At 36.2% G+C, this 24,201-nt stretch overlaps 1 protein-coding gene across 3 annotated transcripts; it reads right to left on the reverse strand.

Moving 5' to 3' along the window:
- Positions 1 to 844: 844 nt before the first annotated feature.
- On the reverse strand, positions 845 to 15,810 carry si:ch73-29c22.1 (kelch-like protein 20). 3 transcript variants are annotated; one of them, XM_067408309.1, is made up of 8 exons: positions 15,544 to 15,806; positions 15,042 to 15,181; positions 14,385 to 14,568; positions 12,153 to 12,296; positions 10,869 to 11,002; positions 4,748 to 4,959; positions 4,392 to 4,545; positions 1,694 to 2,469 (listed from the first exon to the last, which is right to left on the reverse strand). In XM_067408309.1, exons 1-8 carry the CDS (start codon positions 15,564 to 15,566, stop codon positions 2,453 to 2,455), a joined length of 1,008 nt encoding a protein of 335 aa, XP_067264410.1. In that variant the 5' UTR covers positions 15,567 to 15,806; the 3' UTR covers positions 1,694 to 2,452. The 3 variants fall into 3 exon arrangements, with proteins under 3 accessions (XP_067264408.1, XP_067264410.1, XP_067264409.1); XM_067408308.1 differs by having other exon boundaries at positions 1,697 to 2,469; positions 4,439 to 4,545; positions 15,544 to 15,803; XM_067408307.1 differs by having other exon boundaries at positions 845 to 4,545; positions 15,544 to 15,810.
- Positions 15,811 to 24,201: the final 8,391 nt, after the last annotated feature.

Genomic DNA, 24,201 nt, shown 5'->3' on the forward strand with positions numbered 1-24,201 from the left:
GTGTTCAGATTCTCTCTGCATCCAGTGAGCCCACAGCCTTGATTCACTAGAAGAAAACGGCAACTGCTACGCGTCAGATGAGCAGCAGGGAAATATTTGAGACGCTGTAACCTCTGCATCTGTTAGGTAAAGCCACTAAGTCATCCGTACAGCCTCTCTCCTCTCTCCTTCAAAGCTTATATCGCCATCTCCTGGACCACCTGAAATCCTCTGCAACACGTGCATAATTAAAGAGACAACTAGGCGCGTGCAATTTTAATCAATTAAACTATATCTGCACGCACCACAAACATTCACAAAGACGTCAATTATTTCATGCTATGTGCATTCTTACAATGGGCTGTTAACCAATCAAAATCAAACCCTAGATGAGGCCATTAACTTTTAGATGCAGTTCATTTCATTTGCTGGTTTAATTTTAGCTATATATACTAAGACAAGGAAATCATTTTCTTTCCCATAAAATCATTCAAGCATCTTTCAGTAACAATCTTAGTAAATCTTTATCAACAAAATGACATTTTATTTGACCATATACTAAGAACCGAAGATTAACTAGGCATTTCATATTAACACTGAGCATATGTTCATGTAAATCAAATAATACAAATTCAAAGACAATACAATATTCCTTTATTTTCAATACTAAGGTAATAAAAAGGAACCAATAATCGAGTTCAATAAATAAGGGTTTTCAGAGAAATCTTTTAAAAATGTCGTTTTAGAGACAGGCACAGAGTTCATAGAAATTTCATCTTTGTATTTATGTTGGTTTTTATCTTTTATTTCTAATCAATGTTTATAACAAAATTGATTTGGTGTAACCATCAAATAAAAAGTATGGAAATACTTTCTTGGACCTTGAATACATATACTCAGTGAACATGAATCCTGAATATTGGTTTCTCCACACTGACTTTGATTTGGTGGATAACCAAGCTGATTCATTGCTTTCATTAGTGCCCCAGGGATGACACGTTTTTGTAGGCCAACCCGGAAGTTAGCGGCGTACGGGTTCCCTCGGTTGAAAGCCTATGCATTTTTCCCATAGACTTTTGGAAAATCGCAGAAAATAAGCTCTGTGTTTAACAAAGGGTTATGACACTTACACGTTTTGTCTATCAAGATAATCTTTACAAGTTAACACAACATTTATAGATTTTGAAGCCTAAATAAAGTCGTCAGATATAAAAAGCTAACAGTATAAACGTCGTCACCACCAAGCGTCCTCAAACTGTATTTAAAAAACAACGTTATTTAAAAACATGCTCACTGATTATGATCTGCGCTGTGTATGAATACTAATCCACTTTTTCATGAGAAATGCTGTCCAAATGTCCCGTTTTTAATGATGACGTCTAAAGTCCCCGCCAAAGGAAGTAGTCCCTTTTAGCAATTTGTTAGCAACCGCCGATTTTAAAAAATCACAAGTGGGTTATAACCGGTGTGTTTTATGATCAAAACGTGAAAGTATTTAGAGGCTTTGTTTAACCACAGACCTTATTTCAGGCGATCTAGCAAAAACCCATTCAAAAAAACTATAGACTTTACGGCGTTGGAACCGGAAGTACTAAAATGCTAACTCGCTTCCGGGTTTTGCCTACAAAAATGCGTCATACCCTGAGGCACTCTATAGGGAAAGATTATGCCAAACTGCATAGGATTTCTAGATTTCTAATATTCAAGAATTTCACTCTCTGAGACAGTTGTGTGACATTTTTGACATTCCAAAAATATCAAAATTACTTTTTATTGAGAAAATCAAAAGATATTCACAGAAAATGTGTTCTCGCATAATTTGTATGAACCTCGTATATTTTCATGAGTCAAAGAACAATTTTTAACAGAAGAGCTTTAATATTTTTTACACAATCTTATGCTTAAAAGCTTTGTGCTTTGTCAAAAGTTGTGTCTAGTTCTTACATGAGGGAGATGTTGAACCTTCATAGGGTGGTTGTACTATGTGGTCTGGGATGGAAACCCAAAGGCCTGAGGTTTATACCCTAAAAGGGGTTAAATGGAAAAGTACTAAGATCTCCTTTCATTAAAGTGCCACTGACCAATGCTTGTAACACCAAATTGCTCCAGAGGGACTGTCTATTAGTAAGAGCACTTAACAAGGCACTTTCAATAACTGTGCACTCATTTTGTCTGTAAATAAAACCTTCCCAGAGAGACCCATCTAATGTAAGGGATGGTTTCTCTCATGGTTGATATTAAATAATTTTTCTGCTCACTCATTTCATTACTCATCTCAATAAACTGACATATAGTATTAGCTCAACCAATCATAAAACTCGATGATAACGCATTTTACTGCTGTCACAGATCTACCAAATAGATATTTTACTCAGAGAGCAAACTAAAAGTTTAGCAATTAAGGCACAAATTTAGAGCAAGTCCTTAATGTGTCTTTTTAGCAAGACAACCCCAGCGCCTGCGTGCTTAGTCTTCATACATCCAAAGTGTCTGTCAAGAGAAGAAAGAGAAACATTACCAAACAAAGAGATAGAGTCCTTTATGTTCTGAATAGAAGACTTGATGGATGTGTAAGAATACAAAGTTCTGTCATGAAACTCAAGATGGTGCAGTCTTATTAAAGGTGCCCTAGAATCAAAAATTGAATTTACCTTGACAAAGTTGAATAACAAGAGTTATGGAAAGTACATGGAAAAGACAGTCGGGATCATTAATATGTACGCCCCCAATATTTGCATATGCCAGCTCATGTTCAAGGCATTACACAAGGGCAGGACATCTGGATGTGCACAGCTGAATCATCAGACTAGGTAAGCAAGCAAGGACAATAGCGAAAAATGGCAGATGGAGCGATAATAACTGAAATGATCCACGATTACATGATATTTTTAGTGATATTTGTGAATTGTCTTTCTAAATGTTTCGTTAGCATGTTGCTAATGTACTGTTAAATGTGTTTAAAGTTACCATCGTTTATTACTGTATTCACGGAGACAAGAGAGACGTCGCTATTTTCATTTTTAAACACTGCAGTCTGGATAATGCATAAACACAACTTCATTCTTCATAAATCTCTCCAACAGTGTGTAATGTTAGCTTTAGCTCCGTTAGCTGCAGCCTAGCTACTATCAAACTCATTCAGAATCAAATGCAAACATCCAAATAAATACTATACTCACATGATCCGATGCATGCATGCAGTATGCATGACGAACATCTTGTAAAGATCCATTTGAGGGTTATATTAGCTGTGTGAACTTTGTAAATGCACTGTATTATAGTCGAGAGCTCAGGGGGCAGGGAGCGCATGATTTAAAGGGGCCACAGCCTGAATCGGTGCATAGTTAATGATGTCCCAAAATAGGCAGTTAAAAAAATGTATTAAAATAAATCTATGGGGTATTTTGAGCTGAAACTTCACAGACACATTCAGGGGACACCTTAGACTTATATTACATCTTGTAAAAACTGGTTCTAGGGCACCTTTAACTCAATCTGCTTGCAATCACATCATTCTCTATAAGGCACAGCTGATTGCTTCCTGCTGTATTAGTAGCCAATGAGCTCGCTGCTCAACCTTCAAATACTTGGACAGCATTTGCAGCGCTCTTTACATATACATATGCTCCCATATATACAAATAGGAGAATAGAGGGTTTTGCCAATGACATTTATAAAATGATACTAAATGACCATAATCTCATAATCTCTATCAGCCTATCAATCTGCATTTGTTAAAGCCACACATAGTGCGCATTCTAATTAGGTACATTTGAGCTATATTGGCTCAGGCATACATATCATAGCCCACTAGCGTTAAGCCATGCGGCCAAAAAAGCACCTTCTTAGTTTAGAGGCATACATACACTGGTATGAGGGCACATATGGTAGATCACTAGGGACACCCCTCGAAAAAAAAAGGGGGGGGGGTGCATTAGTTCACTTCAAGCAGTTTCAAACACCTTATATGCACCTCATGGCAGCCTAATGGCTATATCTGCTTGGTGAAATACTTTCCTAGGTAGATCTAGTCTGTCAAGACCAAGCATATGCCCTATTTCCTATACTCAAATAAAACTAAAGGGCCAGGCACACATAGCTAGCATACATCCAGTTCATATGGCTCTTTGGAACAGCAGCAGTACATATGTTTTGGTGGCAGATCTGCCGGGGAGGGCCTGAATTGTCAGCTCCTTTGTCTCCTACAAGATGGGGGTTTTCAATGGCGTACACTTGGCTTGTATTGTTCAATCTTTATTGTCACCTGCTCTGTTAGGAGGTAATTACTTTCTCACATCAGCGTATCATGCATGCAAGTCCTGTACTTCCTCTGCAGCAGCAATAACAGCAGCAGCAGCATAGCAGATCTATTCCGCCAAGACCAAACATATCAACATTGTCATATCCATTACCATGCCAAACACTCCGAGAGTCGTCATGACAGAAATATAGTTCACACCTCCAAGTGTTTGAGTCAGGGTTATAAGCCTCAACTGATGTAAGAGTTGATATCCCATCTGAGCCTCCGACTGCCTGCAGCGTCCCGTCAAACACTGCCAGTGAAACCTGCACAAAGCCAACATGAAAAGAGAAGGAACAAAACACTTAGAACTATAACCTCACTTTACTCTGTCAGCCAGGAAGCAAGACTATATTGTTAATAGAGTGTCAGTTTTGCTACAGGGTACTTCAGTCAAAAAAAGTCAATAGGTGTGTACTAAAACATGGAAAAATAGAAAACAGGCTGCTGTGAGGAAAATAGTCTTACTTTAAACCGCTTATGTCTCATGTGTTTGACCAGGGTCCACTTGAGGTTGTCAGGGTCAAAGTTCTCTGCTGTGCTGAGCTCCAAAAGTAATTCATCTCTGCCGCCTGCCACATAGATCCGTCGTAAGTACACTGCACAGCCTGGATTCTCTCTGGCAGAGCGCATAGGAGGACATGGATGCCATGTTCCTTCCAGCGGGTTAAATCGCTCAACTGGTGAGGAAAATACAGACTTGACATTTGAAGGTGTATTAAATACTTTATTGTTAAAGGGATAGTTCAGTCAAAAAAAATATTGATGATGACAAAATATAAATTCTGTCATCATTAAAGGCACCGATATACTTCAAGCGAAATCGAAGAATGAACTGGTATACAGTAATTTCAATCAAAATCAGGCCAAAAGGAGTTTGATTCGGGAGTTCGAAACAGCTTGACAAAGTGTTCTGGCTGGTAAACACCTTCGTACTACCATTGGTCCATGGTGATGATGTAATAGGTGGGCGTGAGTTGGAATCTTTCTCCGTTTCATTTCGTCTGTTCAGTCCGTCAAGGTCAGATGTCTGTGAGTAAAAACATGCGCACACTGGAGAGCAGCTTTATAGCGGATGTTTGCTAATAGTATATTGCACAAGTATTTCAAACTTCTTTTTGGACCTAAGCAAAGAACTTTCCAATGAGTATATTGGGGCCTTTGCTCTTCCACATGTCATTCCAAACCTGTATGGCTTTGGTAGAACACAACAGAAGGTATTTAGCAAAATGTCCAAGCTGCTTGTTTCCATATATTAGTTACTCCACACAGAATTTGATTTGGTGCATAACCAAACTGATTCACTTTTGTATGAACTTCCTCTTTTATTTTTGAATAAGTTTCAGATAAATTAAAGGGTTATGTCTTGACTTCTGTTGTTCCAAACCTGTATGACTTTCTTTCTTTTGATCGAGGAACACATTTAGCAGAATGTCCAACTGCTCATTTTCTTATAAGATAAGTTTAACAGCTTTTCATTTTGAGGTGAATTATTCCTTTAAGTGATGTTTTGATGGCCATATTGGTCTTTATACTGACACATATGTGTAAGTGAAGTGTTAGGCAAATGGAAAATATTTTGGTTACTGTATGCATTTGTAGCATATCATAGGCAAAAAAAGTAGAAAAAATTACTAATTTACTTAAACTGTAAAATAAAATAATACTATTTGGATGGCGACACCCATGGCGACCCACATTATGCAGATTTATTTCATTTATATGCACTTGTCTGTGATTTTATTTTCTTTCTTCTTTTTCTTTTCTTTTCACTGAACAGCTTGTAAGCATTGCTCCTAGTGCACTGATAAGTAAATATCCAGTAAAAGGTTGTGGGAGTTCTCTTGACCCTTACTTCTCACAGACAGAAATAGGCATTAATACATTCATGTGTAGCACATATATGTGCCCTTGTTCTCTTGGAATATATTTATAGCTATGCCCAGTTTTTCTGAGTTTGTGTGAGAGCACGCTGACAGGAGAGGCATTCGGGTCACTACTGATAAAAAAACATCAACAAACTCTGGTCTGTTATTATTAAGTGCAGAGTGACTGCATTACATAGTGTTTTTCATCAAAATAGAATGTTTTTTATTATTATTCTTTTTAAATTGCTGAATAACTTTTAACTATAAACATTGGTGGGCTTAGCGGAGCAGCCATTCAGAAATTAACTGTGAGACCTGTGGTCTACAATGAGTCCCCATGTACGGTGTTCATATTAGGACTTCCTCACACCTCGGTCATACAACGAAAAGGCGTCATGCCTCAGACTAAAAGGCTTCAATCATCGGACAAAACGGCATCGCGCCTCAGACTTAAAGGCTTCAGGTCTCAGGAAAAACGACGTCAGGTGTCAGGTCTCGTACAATTAGGCATCGAACTAAACAGCCTCAGACCAAAAGGCTTCAGACGAAAAGGCATCAGACTAAAAGGCATCATTTTTTTTTTTTTTTTTTTTTTTTGTATAGCCTAACTTTCTGTTGGCTTTTATCCCATCATATGTCGTCCTTCAGTTGTCTTTTTCTTTACTGTTACTATTCCCAAATTAATTTAAGGTGTGTATGTGTGCATGTTAATTATGTAGAATCTATCTGTTGATGGTATTCATGTGAATAAGAAAAGAAAAGAACAGAAAAGAACATGCCGATTTTCACATTGGTCTGCAGAAAAACAGCAACGGGCTGAATGAAAATGTAAATGTGACTCTTCCAACCAGATAGTGGTATTCTGTTTTTATTGTAATCTTTTATGCATTCCATTTTTATTTTTATGTATTTGTTTCCTTTTTATGTAAAGCACTTTGAATTACCATTGTGTATGAAATGTGCTAAATAAATAAAATCGCCTTGCCTAATCGATTCTCTGACAGTAGGTGACGCTGGAACAGCAGAAATAAAGCCGTTTCCTTGGTAACCTACGTACACAAAGCAGCTTAACTTATAACTACGCATTCAAATAGCTCAAAATATTTTTTTTTACCTCTCTTATAAAAATGAACCATGGTTTTACTACAAATAAAACAAAATGGTTATTGTAGTTAACTATGGTAACCACAAATTAACCATGGTTTTGCTATACTATAGTTTAAGGTATTTGTAGTAAAATTATTGTTATACAAATAGCCTATCAATCCAAAAAAAAAAAAAATCATAGTTAACACACTTTTAACCATGGTTAATTTTCGTATGTGTTCGCAATGCAAGCTAGTTGCAATGTGTTATTTTGCTAACTTTTTATAGCCTACATGCAAATAAAACTAGTGAATAATACAAATTTACAAAATAATCTCAGTGGGATATGTTTTATACAACTGAAAACTGCGTGCACGTGACATCACATTGAGGCGGGGCAATTCGCTTCTTTCTAAGTCCGTTTCGTCTGATGCCTTTGAGTTTGATGCCTTTTAGTCTGAGGCCGTTTCGTCTGAAGCCTTTTGGTCTGAGGCTGTTTAGTTCGATGCCTAATTGTATGAGACCTGACACCTGACGTTGTTTTTCCTGAGACCTGAAGCCTTTCAGTCTGAGGCGCGATGCCATTTTGTCCGATGATTGAAGCCTTTTAGTCTGAGGCATGACGCCTTTTCGTTGTATGACCGAGGTGTGAGGAAGTCCTAATATGAACACCGTACCCATGGGGGTAATATGAGTTCAGATGTAGTTGGTGACATTTCCCAAATTTCTTGCCTCTTCTCACTGCCAATTCCTGTCCCACTAAACAATAGGGTAGCACTTTATTTTACAGACCGTGTACTTTCCTGGTACATATATAGTAATTATGTTGTACATACAGGTAAAAGAGTGGTAAAACAAGGTACTTACCTGAAATGTATGGAAACTAATAAGAAACACTGCTGTACTTTCCAATGTACATGGTAATTACTTTGTACCTAGACAAGTGTTGGGTAATAACAGGCACGTACTTAAAGTGTCTGTATATGGTAACTAACAGACACATTACTGTACTTACTAATGTACATGGTAACTATGTTGTACTCATGGACAAGTGTGGGTAATAACAGACACTTATTTATGGTAACTTGTAAGACATTACTGTACTTACTAATGATATTGTGTTGACTACATATTTGAAATCAACAATGAAATCTCACAACAACCGGCTCATAAATTTAGTTTCTAAACGCTCGAACCATGACAAAAAAAAAAACTGTATTTTTCAGGCTGGATCGAGCTAATGCGCATGCGCAGACCTAAATGCGCGTCTCTTCGGAGGCGAGTCTGGCTGTTTCTATAGAAACCGGTGATTCTAACGGCCGCTGAAGTGACGCGAAGACTTTACCAGTCGGCGATTGGCTCTTATTTAGAAGGCAGGACTTATTCCGCCATATTGCGCGTTACACTTTCTCACATTCAAAACAATACGAGTGACACGTCTTGTGTTATTCTGTAGTCTTTGGTAGTACTTACAGATAACTGTGGGAAATAACAGGAACCCATTGGAAAGTACAGCAATGTTTCTTATTAGTTTCCATGTACATACATCAGGTAAGTACCTTGTATTACCACTCTTTTACCTGTATGTACAACATAATTACTATATATGTGGAAAGTACACGTACTGTAAAATATAGTGCTACCAATAACAGATTAAATAGCAAACAGAAAAATGCTCTCATTTTGTGCTACATTGATTAGATGGTAGAGTGTAAAAGTGTAAAGTGTAGTATGTCAGTTGGCACACAACTGTTGTTTAAAAATAAGACAACTTTAAGGTGCCCTAGAATGAAAAATTGAATTTATCTTGGCATAATTAAATAACAAGAGTTCAGTACATGGAAATGACATACAGTGAGTCTCAAACTCCATTGTTTTCTCCTTGTGTAAATCTCATTTGTTTAAAAGACCTCCGAAGAACAAGCGAATCTCAACATAACACCGACTGTTACGTAACAGTCGGGGTGTACGCCCCCAATATTTGCATATGCCAGATGATAGAGGCATTACACAAGGGCAGCCAGTATTAACGTCTGGATCTGTGCACAGCTGAATCATCAGACTAGGTAAGCAAGCAAGGAAAACAGTGAAAAATGGCAGATGGAGCAATAATAATTGACATGATCCATGATATCATGTTATTTTTAGTGATATTTGTAAATTGTCTTTCTAAATGTTTCATTAGCATGTTGCTAATGTACTGTTAAATGTGGTTAAAGTTACCATCATTTATTACTGTATTCATGGAGACAAGAGCAGTCGCTACTTTCATTTTTAAACACTTGCAGTCTGTATAATGCATACACACTTCATTCACTTCACACTTCATTCACTTCACTCAATATTCATTCTTTATAAATCTCTCCAACAGTGTGTAATGTTAGCTTTAGCCACGGAGCACTATCAAACTCATTCAGAATCAAATGTAAACATCCAAATAAATACCATACTTACGCAATTAGACATGCTGCATGATGAACACTTTGTAAAGATCCATTTTGAGGGTTATATTAGCTGTGTGAACTTTATTTATGCTGTTTAAGGCAAGCGCGAGCTCCGTGGGTGGGGAGCGCAAGATTTAAAGGGGCCGCAGCATGAATCTATGCATAGTTAATGATGCCCCAAAATAGGCAGTTAAAAAAATGTATTTAAATAAATCTATTGGGTATTTTGAGCTGAAACTTCACAGACACATTCAGGGGACACCTTAGACTTATATTACATCTTGTAAAAAAACGTTCGATGGCACCTTTATGGATACTAAATAGGCTCATTGTAAAAACGTGCCTCTATACATTTACAAAAACATACCTACAATTCACTTTTCCACAATTTCCAGCCTAAATGACCTAAATGATTCCTTTACACACAAAAATTATGATTACAAGGGCAGATTATCATTTATCACACAATTCCTTGCACAATACTCTGTTATGATCCCAAAAACACTTTTACCATAGTGCATGATTTGTAAACTAATACCTTTTTACATTTGCATCACATAACCAGCTCCACATGAATAAATCTTTCCTCATAGTAAACTTGCTCGATTGCTCACAACATCGCACTTGTAATGCAGAATGCTTGTGGATGAGTACAGTGAAACTTGAGTCATGATAAAAGAGCTCTACAACACTGTAAAAAATTTGTTATCACAACATTTATTTATTTGTTTATTTATTTATTTATTTTTTGGTCAAATCAACTTCAATAATTGATGTGGTTCAGATAACATAATATTTTGAGTTTCTGTTGATTTAACCAATCGGCTTCATAGTATTTACACAAATTTTTTACTTTCAATGAACTCGAAATTTTAAGGCAACCAGGTAACTTAACTTATGTTAGCTTTTGCTAACACTATTGTTTAGGTTTAGTGTACATTATTTACAAATCCGATAACTTCATAGAGCCACTTACTGGACATTTAATTTCCGAACTGTTGTGATACATACAACAACCAACATAACAAAACGTCGCCAGGTTCACATTCATCTGTTTCGGATAACATTTCATTTTGTAAGAGTTGCAAAACTTACAATAAGCAATGTAATATAATTTTGCAGAACTGACATCACAAGCAAGTTTTTTCCAATGAGTCTGAGTTATACTAAACATTAATTCTCAGTTCTGACCTGAATTCAATGGAATGTCTCCATCAGTTCCTCCCATGACATATAAGAACCCATCCAGTACTGCCGCAGCCGCCCCAGAGCGATGCTGGAGCATTGGAGCCATTTTAGTCCAAGTGTTCAGCACAGGATCATATCTGAATAAAATAGTTACATTTGTCCAAAAAGATAATAGAGAGGAAACCAGTATGTCATATATTTTCCATATGAACATACACTACCATTCAAAAGTTTGGAAACATTACTATTTTTAATGTTTTTGAAAGAAGTTTCTTATGCTCATCAAGCCTGCATTTATTTGATCAAAAATACAGAAAAAAAAAAACAGTAATATTGTGAAATATTATTACAATTAAAAATAATGGTTTTCTATTTTAATATACTTTAAAATATATTATATATTTATAATAAATTTATATATATATATATATATATTTTTCTGTAATGCAAAGCTGAATTTTCTTCAGCCATTACTCCAGTCTTTTGTGTCAAAAAAAAATCCTTGAGAAATCATTCTAATATGCTGATTTGATACTCAGTTATTATCAAAGTTGGAAACAGTGTTGCTTAATATTTTTTGGAAACTGTGATACTTTTTTCAAGATTCATTGATGAATAAATAGTCAAAAAGAACAGCATTTATTCAAAATAGAAATATTTTCTAACAATATAAATCTTTACTATCACCTTTTTTATCAATTTAACACATCCTTGCTGAAAAAAAAGTATTAATTTATTCCAAAAAAAAAGAAAGAAAAAAATACTTGAACAGTAGTGTATATTGTTACAAAATATTTAATTTAAATAAATGCTGCTCTTTTTTTAACTTTTTATTCATCAAAGAATCCTTAAAAAAGGATCACGTTATAAAGAAATATTAAGCAGCACAACGTTTGTAATAAATCAGCATATTAGAATGATTTCTGAAGGATCACGTGACACTGAAGACTGGATTTAATGATGCTGAAAATTCAGCTTTGCATCACAGACATAAATTATATTTTAAAGTATATTATAATAGAAAACCATTATTTTAAATTGTAATAATATTTTACAATATTACTGCTTTTTCTGTATTTTTGATCAAATAAATGCAGGCTTGATGAGTAGAAGAGACCTCTTTCGAAAACATTAAAAATAGTAATGTTTCCAAACTTTTGAATGGTAGTGTATGAGACAAAATATATTACTATTGATTTTTGAACACCAACTGTAAAGTTTTGCTATTATCTAAAACATATTGTTGTCTACACAATGGATGTTCTACATGTGGCATCTGTAAAGTACCTCTCTACAATGTTGGTACAGACTGTTCCATCAAATCCCCCCAAGGCATACATGAAACCATCCATCTCCACCACACACACACCACTGCGGGGGCTGCTGAGGGATGCCACCTCGCTGCTCCACTGATTTGTTTTCGGGTCATACCTGGTAAAGAATTGAAATGCCATGAGGAGGTTTAATCGTTTTGTTTTCACATGTTTCTGGTGTTGCTGAGTGTGAGATGAGTCAGACTATAGAGAAGGAAGGGACAGTGTTTTGCAACAGCATCAAGTCATAGAGGTCAATCAGCAAACACTTACAAGTAAAACAATAAACTTAATACAGAATGAATGATATCATTGAAATGATGAATAATTGTACAAAAATGAACTGCAGAATCTGTATCTGCCAAATGAATCTGTCCTCAGAGCTGATGTGCTGGGAGACAGAGGAAGAGGAACTTTATAAAGGAAAAGTGCAGGATGTCATTATCACATAATTTGATCACTCACCCATCAAGCCAAATGCACAGTGGGAATGAAACTTCATCTGTTTTGTGTGTTTATGTGGTTGCCGAGGAAATCAGCGTTTTTAAACCATTTTAATAATGTTTGTGTGTGTGTGTTTAATGAAGTCTATATGAGGTATGAGAGTGTTTGTTGATGGAATTGCTCAGTTTTTGGCTTCAGGTTGCTAAATGAGGCCTGCCTCCATATGTCAGGACAGTATCATCATTCCTCATCCAGTTTCTAATCTAATACACACACATATATACACAATATTAATGATTTTTCCTAACCCCAAACCTTAAATGACCCTATAATGAAAATTCTGTGTTACTCAACCTCAATGTTGTTTCCATGTAAATAAAAGATGTGGGAAAAAAGCCTAGATTAAATCTATTTATCATATAAAGTGACTGTATCTCTTCAAAAGACTTGGATCAAACTATTCGTTTCATATGGATTACTTTTACTATGTTTTTTGTACTTTTTAAAGCATGAAATGTTTGGTTGGATGGGCAAAATAATGAGAGAATATTAAAAATATCTTAATTTCTGTTCCGAAGACGAAGTCTTATGGGTTTGGAATGACATGAGGGTAAACAGAAATTTTAATTTTTGGGTGAATTATTCCTTTAACAAGCCTCACATAAACCTGATAATGTCACAATTCGAAGCAAAACTTATTTTGCCTGATTTACACGGTTTTCAAAGAGTGAGGGCCACTTCAAATGTCTTCACAAACCTATTTCATAGGTTGTGAGTAAGATACTCATACTCATTCTTACTCATATGTGAGTAAGAATTTAAAAAATGTGGCCCTCAATAGTATAGCCAAGTATACACACACATAAACAGCTGAAGGAAACCAGAAAGACTGAGTTCTCAGGAAATCAAATCAATTATGTTTCACCAAAATAGACTGTGAACCCCTTTACATATTTAGCAATGATTCATTGTTTTCTTAATGGAAGGTGAATGGAATATATCACTGACAGCATATGAGTAAAAAAAAATGTATCATGTTCAAGCAGTGGTGACAATACTCTCTGAAGGTTGATTTAAGTTCAAACTAAACTACACTGCAGTAGGTTATTAAATTAATGATGAAACTGACCCAAAATAGGTGATGATATATCAAAGAGTAAAAATATCTCACCTTCACACCTTGTAACCAGCACACTTTTTTCCATCTTTAAAATGATGTACTGTGGAGATATTTAGGAGATGACGAGAGCTTCTAAAGTGCACTGAGCTCCTTTATTTACCTAATCTTAATGTTAATAATTATTTTGCTCTTCACATAGTGGTTAAGATCAGCCAAGATCAAAGGAAAGAGTACACTCTAAAAAATGCTGGGTTAAAAATAACCCAAGTTGGGTTGAAAATGGACAAACCCAGCGATTGGGTTGTTTTAACTCAACTATTGTTTAAAAATTACAGTATTGCTTACTTAAAATGAACCCAAAATATCTTGAAAATTAACATTTATTAATATGTTTAATAAATGAACATTTTAATTTAATTTTAGATTCATTTTAAGTCAGCCATATAGTCATTTTCAAATAATAGTTGGGTTAAATAAAACTACCCAGCAGGTTGGGCAAACATTTAACCCAACAGTTGGGTTAAAACAACCCAATCCCTGGGTTTGTCCATTTTCAACCCAACTTGGGTTGTTTTTAACCCAGCATTTTTTAGAGTGTATCAAAATCAGAATAAGGATTTTTAGATTTCTTCATGTTCTTACTTTTCCACACTGCTCACACTGGTGATGGCATTACGTCCACCTACAGTAAAGATCAGTCCACCCAATGAGCAGACAGCTACATCTCCACAACGCTTCAGCATTGGTGCCATTGTTCTCCATTCATTATAGAAAGGATAAAATCGTTCCACAGCGCATGATGTCACTGTTGGGGTCCAACCACCAACTGTAAAAAAAAACAAGCAAAAGAGACATGCTTTATGTCATTGTTTTTACTTCTCATATCTCAGTGTTTGTGAATGACAGCAAACATCATCATGAACTTGACAAATGGGCGTATTACGGACCGCTATGTTCCGACACCCTGAAACAAGATGATCACAAATTGGCTTATTTGATTAGTACCCTAGAAATAGTACAGAATACTTAGTACTTCTTTACTCATTTTACATAACATTTATTGATTGAATTTTTCAAAATCCTGTTTATTTCAAGGTTTGATAAAGTCACAGATTGCCAATGTGCTCTGACTTTTGAATATCACAGTAGATAGTTGATCAGAGCTTGAATGTGTGCCAAGGGCTGTTGGCACAATGTAAAATAAAATGTCCCTAGTTCCTCATCAGCAATGTAATTTTGCAATTGCAGATTTATTGTTTAATTATTTAAATTTGTGATAAATCATTTAGTGATTCTTACCAATAAACATTGTGTCCATGAGTTGCTTTTCATTAGGGATTTTGGATGAATGGACGCAGGTAATGTGTTGGCTGAAAGGAAGACGATTCCCCTGTGGGCTTCTCTGACCCGATGTCTTCATGAGGTCAGTGACTGTCCGTCTGACAGGGCAAAAACACCCAAGTTACATTTTGATCTTTTAGAGTTGTCAAATAACTTAAAACATACTAATTTAACTTTTATAATATAGATAACATTTTGCTTGTGGGAACGATCCCTAAATGAGTTTGTCAAATGTACTACAACCATATAATTTTAAATATAAACAACAAAATAAGCCATGGTCATAAGTTTATTTTCAATCATTGTTAAATTAACATTTTTTTCTTAATTAGCAACAATTCATCATAAGTATTTAATAATATTCACTGCATTTCAAAGATGCATCATTATAGATAACCACATGAGAAATATTCTAATTGCTCCTTAACCAACCACAGCTTTCATAAAGGAAAGTAATTACCCTTGTTCATCGAGTATCCTCATGTCCTCTGTTCACTGACTTTGTGGGAGGCATGTGGTTGTAGTCTGTTGTTTAGTGAGGCAGTGTGTAGATATGCAGATGTACATGGTTTTCTTGATTAGATGGTGTCCTTTTCTTGCCCCCACAGATGATGTTTTGCCCTTTCGGTGAGCTGGAGATTCCCTAGAGATGCATATCGTATTTGCAGTGTGGTTTGTAATCATAAAATCTCAAGTCATCTGATATGTCTTTTGAAATAGAACATGTTCCAGAAAGTGTGTGGATGTGTTCTGTAAACATCACAATAAAGGAACAATCTTGAGCAATAATGGATAATACTGAATATGCCACACATATGGTTGGGAATTAACTGCATAATCAATTTAGTATTTTTCTCTCCCAAAAAATCTGTCACATTCATCTTTTTCCCATATACAGATATAATATACAGAAATAAATACTTTATATTTAGTTAAATAAGGTACATTACACACAGTTCACAATATATGATATAAAGTATATAATACATAAATTAACATTACTCTAATAAACATTTTATTTAATATTGGTTTTCTTACTTTCAAAGTCAACCTCACCTAACAGTCAATATATCCTAACTGTGCAAATGGAGGGTCCAATTATATCATATGTTTTAGGTTTTTCCTAAAAAACGTATGACAATAGTACAAATACAAATGTTTTGATTCTAGTGTAGTTTAGTGTCCAAAAATACAGTGTGTGCAAAATCACAGCACACCATTCACAGCTCTGACAGTTGTTGTCATTGTTTTGTTACGCCTTGGGCCATTTGTTGATTTGTCACTTTTTGTTCTGACAGCGTCACAGCATATTTATATGTGCACTTTCACTGCAGACAAATACAGTTTACAGTTTTACTTAGTGCTGTATATCACCACCTTGAATGTCCAAAGATTGTCTCACTGTGTCTGTTCACAAATTGCATTGCAAGTTACGGCTCTGTTGGTCCAAAACTATTTGCAAGCAATGCAACCATATATCAGACAACAAACACAATGTACTGGAATGAACACAATAAGAAAACCCAATTGTGATATGGTTGCTCATTTACGATATTGCTAATATAAATCAACTGATTTACAACTAGGATCGAGAACATGGCCTGTAGTATTTAGAATCCATTGCATAACCAAATTCCCCAGCCACACTGCAATACAACACACGGGGCAGCTCTATATTTACCTTATTCTTTGCATAATTTGAATGTTGTTTGTTCTAAGATGAGTGCAGTTTGTTAAACTGTATATTGCCTAAAGGGCGAGTGAAAACTGAAATCCCACAGGTTCTAAACAAGCAGAAATATAGTGTGCTAAGATCATTTGGGCTTCAAAAATGAATCCATCCAAGCCATAAAATCCTAGTTCAGTCATAAATAAACATTATTTAAATATTTTTCCCATTGTGCCTTTTTCTGAAAGTAATTTCCGTCATGATCAAGTGAGTCTCCAGAGTGTAAGCTCCATATGGCCATCATTAACTTCTAGTCCTGCATGCTACATTTGGCAGGTCTGCTTTTGGGTGTTTGAGGAAACAAGATGTATATATAATCCTGTCATTAAATTGTGTTTACTATCAAAAAATAATGTAATGCTTCTATTCCAAAATAATCTAATAACTGTTTGATACTTTTCATACAAGAGATGTGTGATCTGCAATTTCCTGACTTTCTCTCAAGACTGCTATTTATGTGATTGGCTTTCTGAGATATTTGCTAAAACTGAATACAGCACATGTATTTGATGCATAGACATCTCAATAATAAAAGCTCATCCATTGGAAGGACTCACCAGGGGGTTGGCTTCTGAAACAAACAAAAACAGAGGTGGTCTTATATGAGACACCAAATGTCAGAACAATTTAAAACCAGACAGAATGTGTTATCCTCAATATTGAACACAGCAGGGAGTTAGATGTTTTCAATAAGTTTTTGTCCTTTCAAAGATTGCAAGAAGGAGCAACACCAAAGAAGCAGAAATGTTATTGCAAATCGAGAGCTCATGATGTTCTTTGAGCATGTTATTAAAGAGCAAAGGGGAAAACAGCCATAGCGCATATTGAGTAATCCAGTGATGAAAGCACATGTATTAGTACAGATCATGCTCTTTTGAATACAGGGGCGTTTGCCTTTTATATTTTGGTTCAGCCTTTATCAAATTTTTAGCACCTTATGAGGTTTCTGTGCTAATCATCATTTGATAAAGACTGAACTATAATATGAAATCATATTATACATAGTATGCTTCACAAAAGAGGGTAATTCAACGCTGGATTTGCACAAACCAATTGACGGCACATGCTAGTCGATGAGTTGAATCAACTCCACACCAACTACATAAATTTATCCACTAAATGTTCAGAAATGTCCAGCTGATTCTAAAAGTTCTTCCTAATTTCTTCCTGTGTCTGTCCATCAGTGTCCAAATACGGTTTAAACAATGCAAGGCTGAACACCGTTATGGACAATCGTCATTTTGGCTGCGTGAGATTCTCCAGCTTTGTTGGTGTTGAGCATCCAAAGCACAAGCTATTAAAGCTCCGCCCTCTTCTGGAAAGCAGGTCGGGAGAAGCATTTAAAGGGACACATACAAAAACAGCATGTTTTTGTGTAGCGCCTCCTTCAGGTCACCAGGATACCGTGGCTGAATGGACACCCAGGTGAGTTAAACAAGAGGAAACGTAGACCAGTAACTCTAGGTTCATAAGGAGCAGTAGTGAGAGATTGAAAGAACAGACAGCCAACAAAGGTAAGTTCAAATTATATTGAAAAATTGATGTAAAGGTAAATGATAAATGAATTAACAAATTGTTTCTCTTTCAGGTAAAAGCAGAAACAACAGAAAAGATTGACGCTCATCAAAATAATGAAATTACTGATTGACAATAAATGAAAGAAAAATAAATAAACTGGGCTCTGGGTTTGTTTTCTTACTAGAATGATTTATTTATCCTTCTTTAATATTTCTTTCTTTTAGGACTTATTTCTTTTCAATCTTTTTGAAATCAGGACTTGTAGTATGTTACTTCTAGTTTAGTATATTTAGTATTGCTAATTTAAATTTTCTTTTTACCTATCTTTTAGTGTTCTAATTATTTATTTGAACCGTTTTAAATTTTAGGTTCCTTAACTGAAACCTACACTGGTCTATTTCAATTGTTTAAATACTCTGCAGCTTTAAATTTGAATGAGATATTCAAATCGACAATTTAGCAAAAAAATAAATAAATAAATAAAACTTACATTTCAATTATTTCACCCAATAAACCGTCCATACTTGATTGAGACGTTAGATGCAATAATCCAGGCCTACCGTTATGTTGAACAATCGACCAAATTGAATGAGACTTTAGATGCAATGATCCAGGCCTTCTTCTGTCGTATTAAACAGAATAGCACATACAAGAAGAAAAGAGAGTTCGACGTCTGTTCACTCACAGATTTTTTTCCTCCGTCTGGGGAAAACTAGCAGTGAATCCACTGAAATTGCTTGACGATTTCATTGTAATCAAGACTCCTGGCTGGCTCGCCATGTTCCAGGTGGTGATGAGCTCCATCTGCGTCATTGCCGTGTTCACGTTGAAAAACACTCAAAAATAATTCAGAATCACTCAAGAAATAAAATAAAGTTTAGTTCAAAGAAAAATCAATGTCTTTCTAGACGTTTTGTCTGGTTTCCATTTGCAATTACTAATATCTCTGCCGATCTTACTGTTTCGTCTCCTCTCTCTCTCTCTCTTGGCTCGCTGGTGACGTCATCCGCTTGCTTCACGTTGTCTCTCTCCTGATAGGTCGACAGTGAACTCCACCTCACATTCTCTTAAAGGCAACATAACATTCAACTATGTACAATTCTTACATTCTCAACATAATAACAAAATAAGAAAAAGAAAACACTCTTTGATAATTTACGAAAAGTTTTACCTTTGCATTTATGAATTTAGTTATTCATTTACTTTTCGATTTTTGTTTTTTTTCCCCCTTATTCTTATGTCTGTTTTTAATCACTCTGGGTTACATTTGCTCACACCTAAATAGGGGCAAATTTGACAAGCTATAATAAATGATCTGTGAGGTATTTTGAGCTGAAACTTCACAGACACATTCTGGGGACACCAGAAACTTTTATTATATCTTGTAAAAGTGTCATTATAGGTCCCCTTTAACACAGAAACCTTTTATCAAATGATGATTAGCATTGACCAAGTGTACTGAAACAGACCAACAGCACTGGGACTTTACACTATATGTACCACTCCATTTGTCTGTGTTTGCTTGTTCCAGAAAGACTGTTAGTAGGTAGGTGGTAGTCTCAGCCTTAGACGTCATGCCCATGGACCATTGGCTGAAAGTCTGATGCATATGGCACACTTATCTGGAAACACTTCAGGAGTTACGAAGTCGTCATCTGGTTGGTTGAGTTCTACAGGATGTCCGGGAGACGTGTGTGTCGTATTCTTTAACGGTCTGCCTGGAAACAAATGACATGAAGCCAATCACCCCTCGTTGGAAGAAGAACGCAGTCGTGTTTACAACTGTGACGTACGAGCGCTTACCAGGATCAACTAAACGCTGGATTTTCAAAAGTATGTGAAGTTTTCAGCTCCATTGTTGCTGTAAACTTGCACAACGTTCTTGAATTAATAATTTATTAGATGCACACCAGTATGTTATTGTAGGGATATCGACTTTACATTTTCACGCCCCTAAACATGACGAGGAACAAAACGAACTGCAATTGGTTGCGTTACATGTCAGTCAAACGTTCTATAGGGCGGTCCTTGGCTAATGAAAGCTGCAATAGAGTCCAGACCTTCGATCGAAAAGTCAGTGTCTTTATGAGTGTGTCACTGAATCATTCACCCAACACAACCATAAAAAAGGAAGGATCTTAGCAACACAGTATCTAAGGGCCAAAATATCTATGTTTAGGGCAAGTAATCACCCAGTACACCCAAGTAACTGCATAACAACAAACTAAAAATAACTCTGAACATCCCAACATATTTTGACAACTTTTGCATGTACAAACAGTTTTAAATGTAGCATCTCACATGCCAGAACACAGCATCTTCCTGAAAGATACTGGAAGTTATTATGACTAATGCATTTTGTCTTGGTGGAACGTCCAAGCGGGTCGTCTGAAATACCAAAGCAGCTGTCTTAGTCTCTCATAGCTCAGGCAGTAGATTACACAAAGACGTGCCAAAAGACCCTGCAATAGGATTTCTACACCCTGAGCTGTAATAGGGCCTGAATTATCTTCATTAATATTATTGGATCTACATGTTATAAAGAAGCTGGTGATAATTTCACATTTTTGTTGCATGTGGTTTATATATTTTGGGATAAATTCAGAAAAGAACACAACAGAGGCTTTTATTTTTTACATTTAGATTTCTTTCAAAAACATCGCAATTTATCTGAATGCACCCTAGTGAGTGGAGCATATTGACTTTTCTGCATGGAGAAGAAACATCCTTCACCATACAGTAGGCTGTGAAATTCAGAGTTCTGACAAATCTGACAAAATCAGATTTAAACATACCAATATTACTGGAAGTAGGCAGTGACCATATCAAGAAACAGGAGCCAGTCTGTGAGAAGACTACTCTGATTGCATGAGTCATAATAACAGAGTGATTCATACAAGCGCATCCATCAGGTCGACCACACGTTAATCATCAGCTGGCCCTTCTAAGAGACCTAAGGCTGCAAATGTCAACATGCAGCTATTTTCACAATCAATCTGTCAAACAGACCAACTGGTGAGAGTTGTTGAGTGCCTGAATTTATTAGTATAACCAAAAGGCCATCATCGAGCCTACTGTAGGCTAAAGAAGAGTAGACCAATACAGACAGAGCAGATTCAGGGCTTCATATCAAACATATTTTGTGAAAAAAGTAAATTTCAGAAAAGAAAGAAAAAAAAGCTAATGTAATTGCTAACATAGTGTAATAAATGGAAAGGATAAAGTATGTATATATTAAAAGTTTTAATAAATATCTTTCTTCAGTACTTAAATTTGAATATGTCCGCTCTATCCAAAATGTCCCGTTCAGCCAAAACATTCTTAAGGCCAATTCACAGTGAACCGACAGGTGGCGACCATTGACTGTAAAAAAACGACTGACAATGCACCTTCACTCTCTGCCATTGTAGTAACTGAAGCCGCCAGTGTGTCAATATGGTGCTGACATCTTGAGTCTCGAGTCTGTGCATAGTGAACTTGGAGCCCGAGTCTGCGCAGTAGTGAGCGCAAAGTGGAGCCGTGATATCAAGCTCCTGCCCACACTCCCACAAAATCGGTTAATACTGAACAACACATTATGTCGGTGTGAAATTAACAGTTCTGGAAATGTAGAAATTAAAGTTAAAGGTCCAATCTCCTCCCAAAGATCCAGAGAAAAGTCAGTTGGTGCTTCAGTGACGACTTTGCTCAGAGAAGCTGTAATCTCAGCTGTTAATCATGACGTCAAAACCGCATTTTTATAGCATCAAATAACTAACTTAAATTTATTTAAAGAACGAACAATTTAACTAACATCAGTGTGATTAAAAACTGCCTAAAATGGTAGAAACTATCTTTGAATGAAAATATATTTGATGTGTAATTTGACTGTCTCACCTTCATTACATTTCATGGAGGGGGCGGGCTTTATGACCTATACTGTATCCAGCCACCTGGGGGCGGACGAGACGCTTTGGCTTCACTTTTCAGGACTCGTGAGGCATGCTTGAGTACCTCAGGGATGACGTGTTTTTGTAGGCAAAACCCGGAAGCGAGTTAGCATTTTAGGACTTCCGGTTCCATCGCCCTGAAGTCAATGTTTTTTTTTTAATGGGTTTTGCTATATTGAAATAAATATACTGAAATAAGGTCTGCGGTTAACAAAGCCTCTAAATATTTTCACGTTTTGATCTATGACATATAACACACCAGTTATAACCCACTTGTGATTTTTTAAACCTTTATTGTGTCTTAAAAACGGCGGTTGCTAACAAATTGCTAAAAGGGACAACTTCTTTTGGTGGGGACTTTAGACGTCATCATGACAAACAGGACATTTGGACAGCATTTCTCAGAAAAAGTGGATAAGTATTCATACACAGCGCAGATCATAATCAGCGAGCATGTTTTTAAATAAAGTTGTTTTCTAAATAAAGTTTGAGGAAGCTTGGTGGTGACGACGTTGATCCACGACCATGGTGTGCTGTAGTCCGTTTATAACCTACTGTTAGCTTTTAATATCTGACCCCTTTATTTAGGCTTCAAAATGTATAAATGTTGTGTTAACTTGTAAAATGTCATAACCCTTTGTTAAACACGGAGCTTATTTTTTGTGATTTTCCAAAAGTCTATGGGAAAAATGAATAGGCTTTCGATTGAGGGAACCCGTTCGCTGCTAAATTCCGGGTTGGCCTACAAAAACACGTCATCCCTGAGGTACTCTGTTCGGACGGGATTAGTTTTACATGGGGAGGTGGGGTAAAGTAATTATTACCAGAGCTTCTCAGTGATTTTAGTCCCGTCCGAATGTGCCATCTCAGTAATCATTACGAACAATGTCAGTAAAGATTACAGCGACTTTTACAGCATGTCTATTCGAACGGAATTAGTATTACCTGAGGTAATTTTTCCGGACCTTTTTACAGAAGGTAAATGTGTACGGTAAAATTCCGTTCATTTCATTTAAATGTAGTTTTCTGCACATTTTTCAAGCATGGAAGCACTTGAAGAAACATTAATTTGGGTTGTAGGTAGTGGGACAAGTCTGTGGCAAACCTCAAGTATTTTCCACATAGCCTACCATTCAGAGCAAAAAGAAGATAGAAGCAATTGTCAGAGGCACAAAACTAATTTTATCTTTAGCTAAGTGCCTATTACCATCATAATCCAATCAGAATCGGACCTAACTGTTATTTATAGTTTATATATTTAGATTATATGTGTTTGCACACATGATATCAGGAAGCAACATATACCCACATGACAACAGGGAGGTGACGGCGGTGTGTAAATCGAGTTACCCCTCCCAATTCTGCTAGTTTTACTGAGATGTCTTGTCCCGTGCGAATTGTCCAATTAATATTACAGAGGTCCTGAGGTACTTTACTCCACCTCCCCATGTAAAACTAATCCCGTCCAAATAGGGCTATAGAGGCAGTGTAGCCAACTGCTTTCAATTGAAAGTAGCTAAAACTGGTTGCTAAATGTCACTAGATGACATCATAATGGCAAATTCATTAATCTATCAATATAAATGTGAACAGAGATCAGTGTACAACATGAGAATCTAGAAAAGGTTTGTCTTTGGAGTTGCTAGATTTGTCCCTAAACTTTTGAAAAAAGGGGCAGTGAAGTCACTAAATCTAGTGACAAAATCCCTAAATTGGCAACACTACTTAGCAGCGACCAATGGTAGAAAAACACTTTGTCGGGTTTTGTCGGATAAGCGACCTGTCGGCTGTGTTGGCATTTGTCTGCAATTTTTTGTTGAGTCATGGAATGTCTGAGAAGTGACGTATTGTAATCTGGCGATTGTCTGTGTTGGTCGGTGCAGAGTGAATTGTCCTTTAACAGGCCAACTAAAGACTAGTGAAGCAACCAATGCACAACCAT

Source organism: Chanodichthys erythropterus, chromosome 13, assembly GCF_024489055.1.
Source record: "Chanodichthys erythropterus isolate Z2021 chromosome 13, ASM2448905v1, whole genome shotgun sequence".
In the NCBI taxonomy this organism is placed as follows: domain Eukaryota; kingdom Metazoa; phylum Chordata; class Actinopteri; order Cypriniformes; family Xenocyprididae; genus Chanodichthys; species Chanodichthys erythropterus.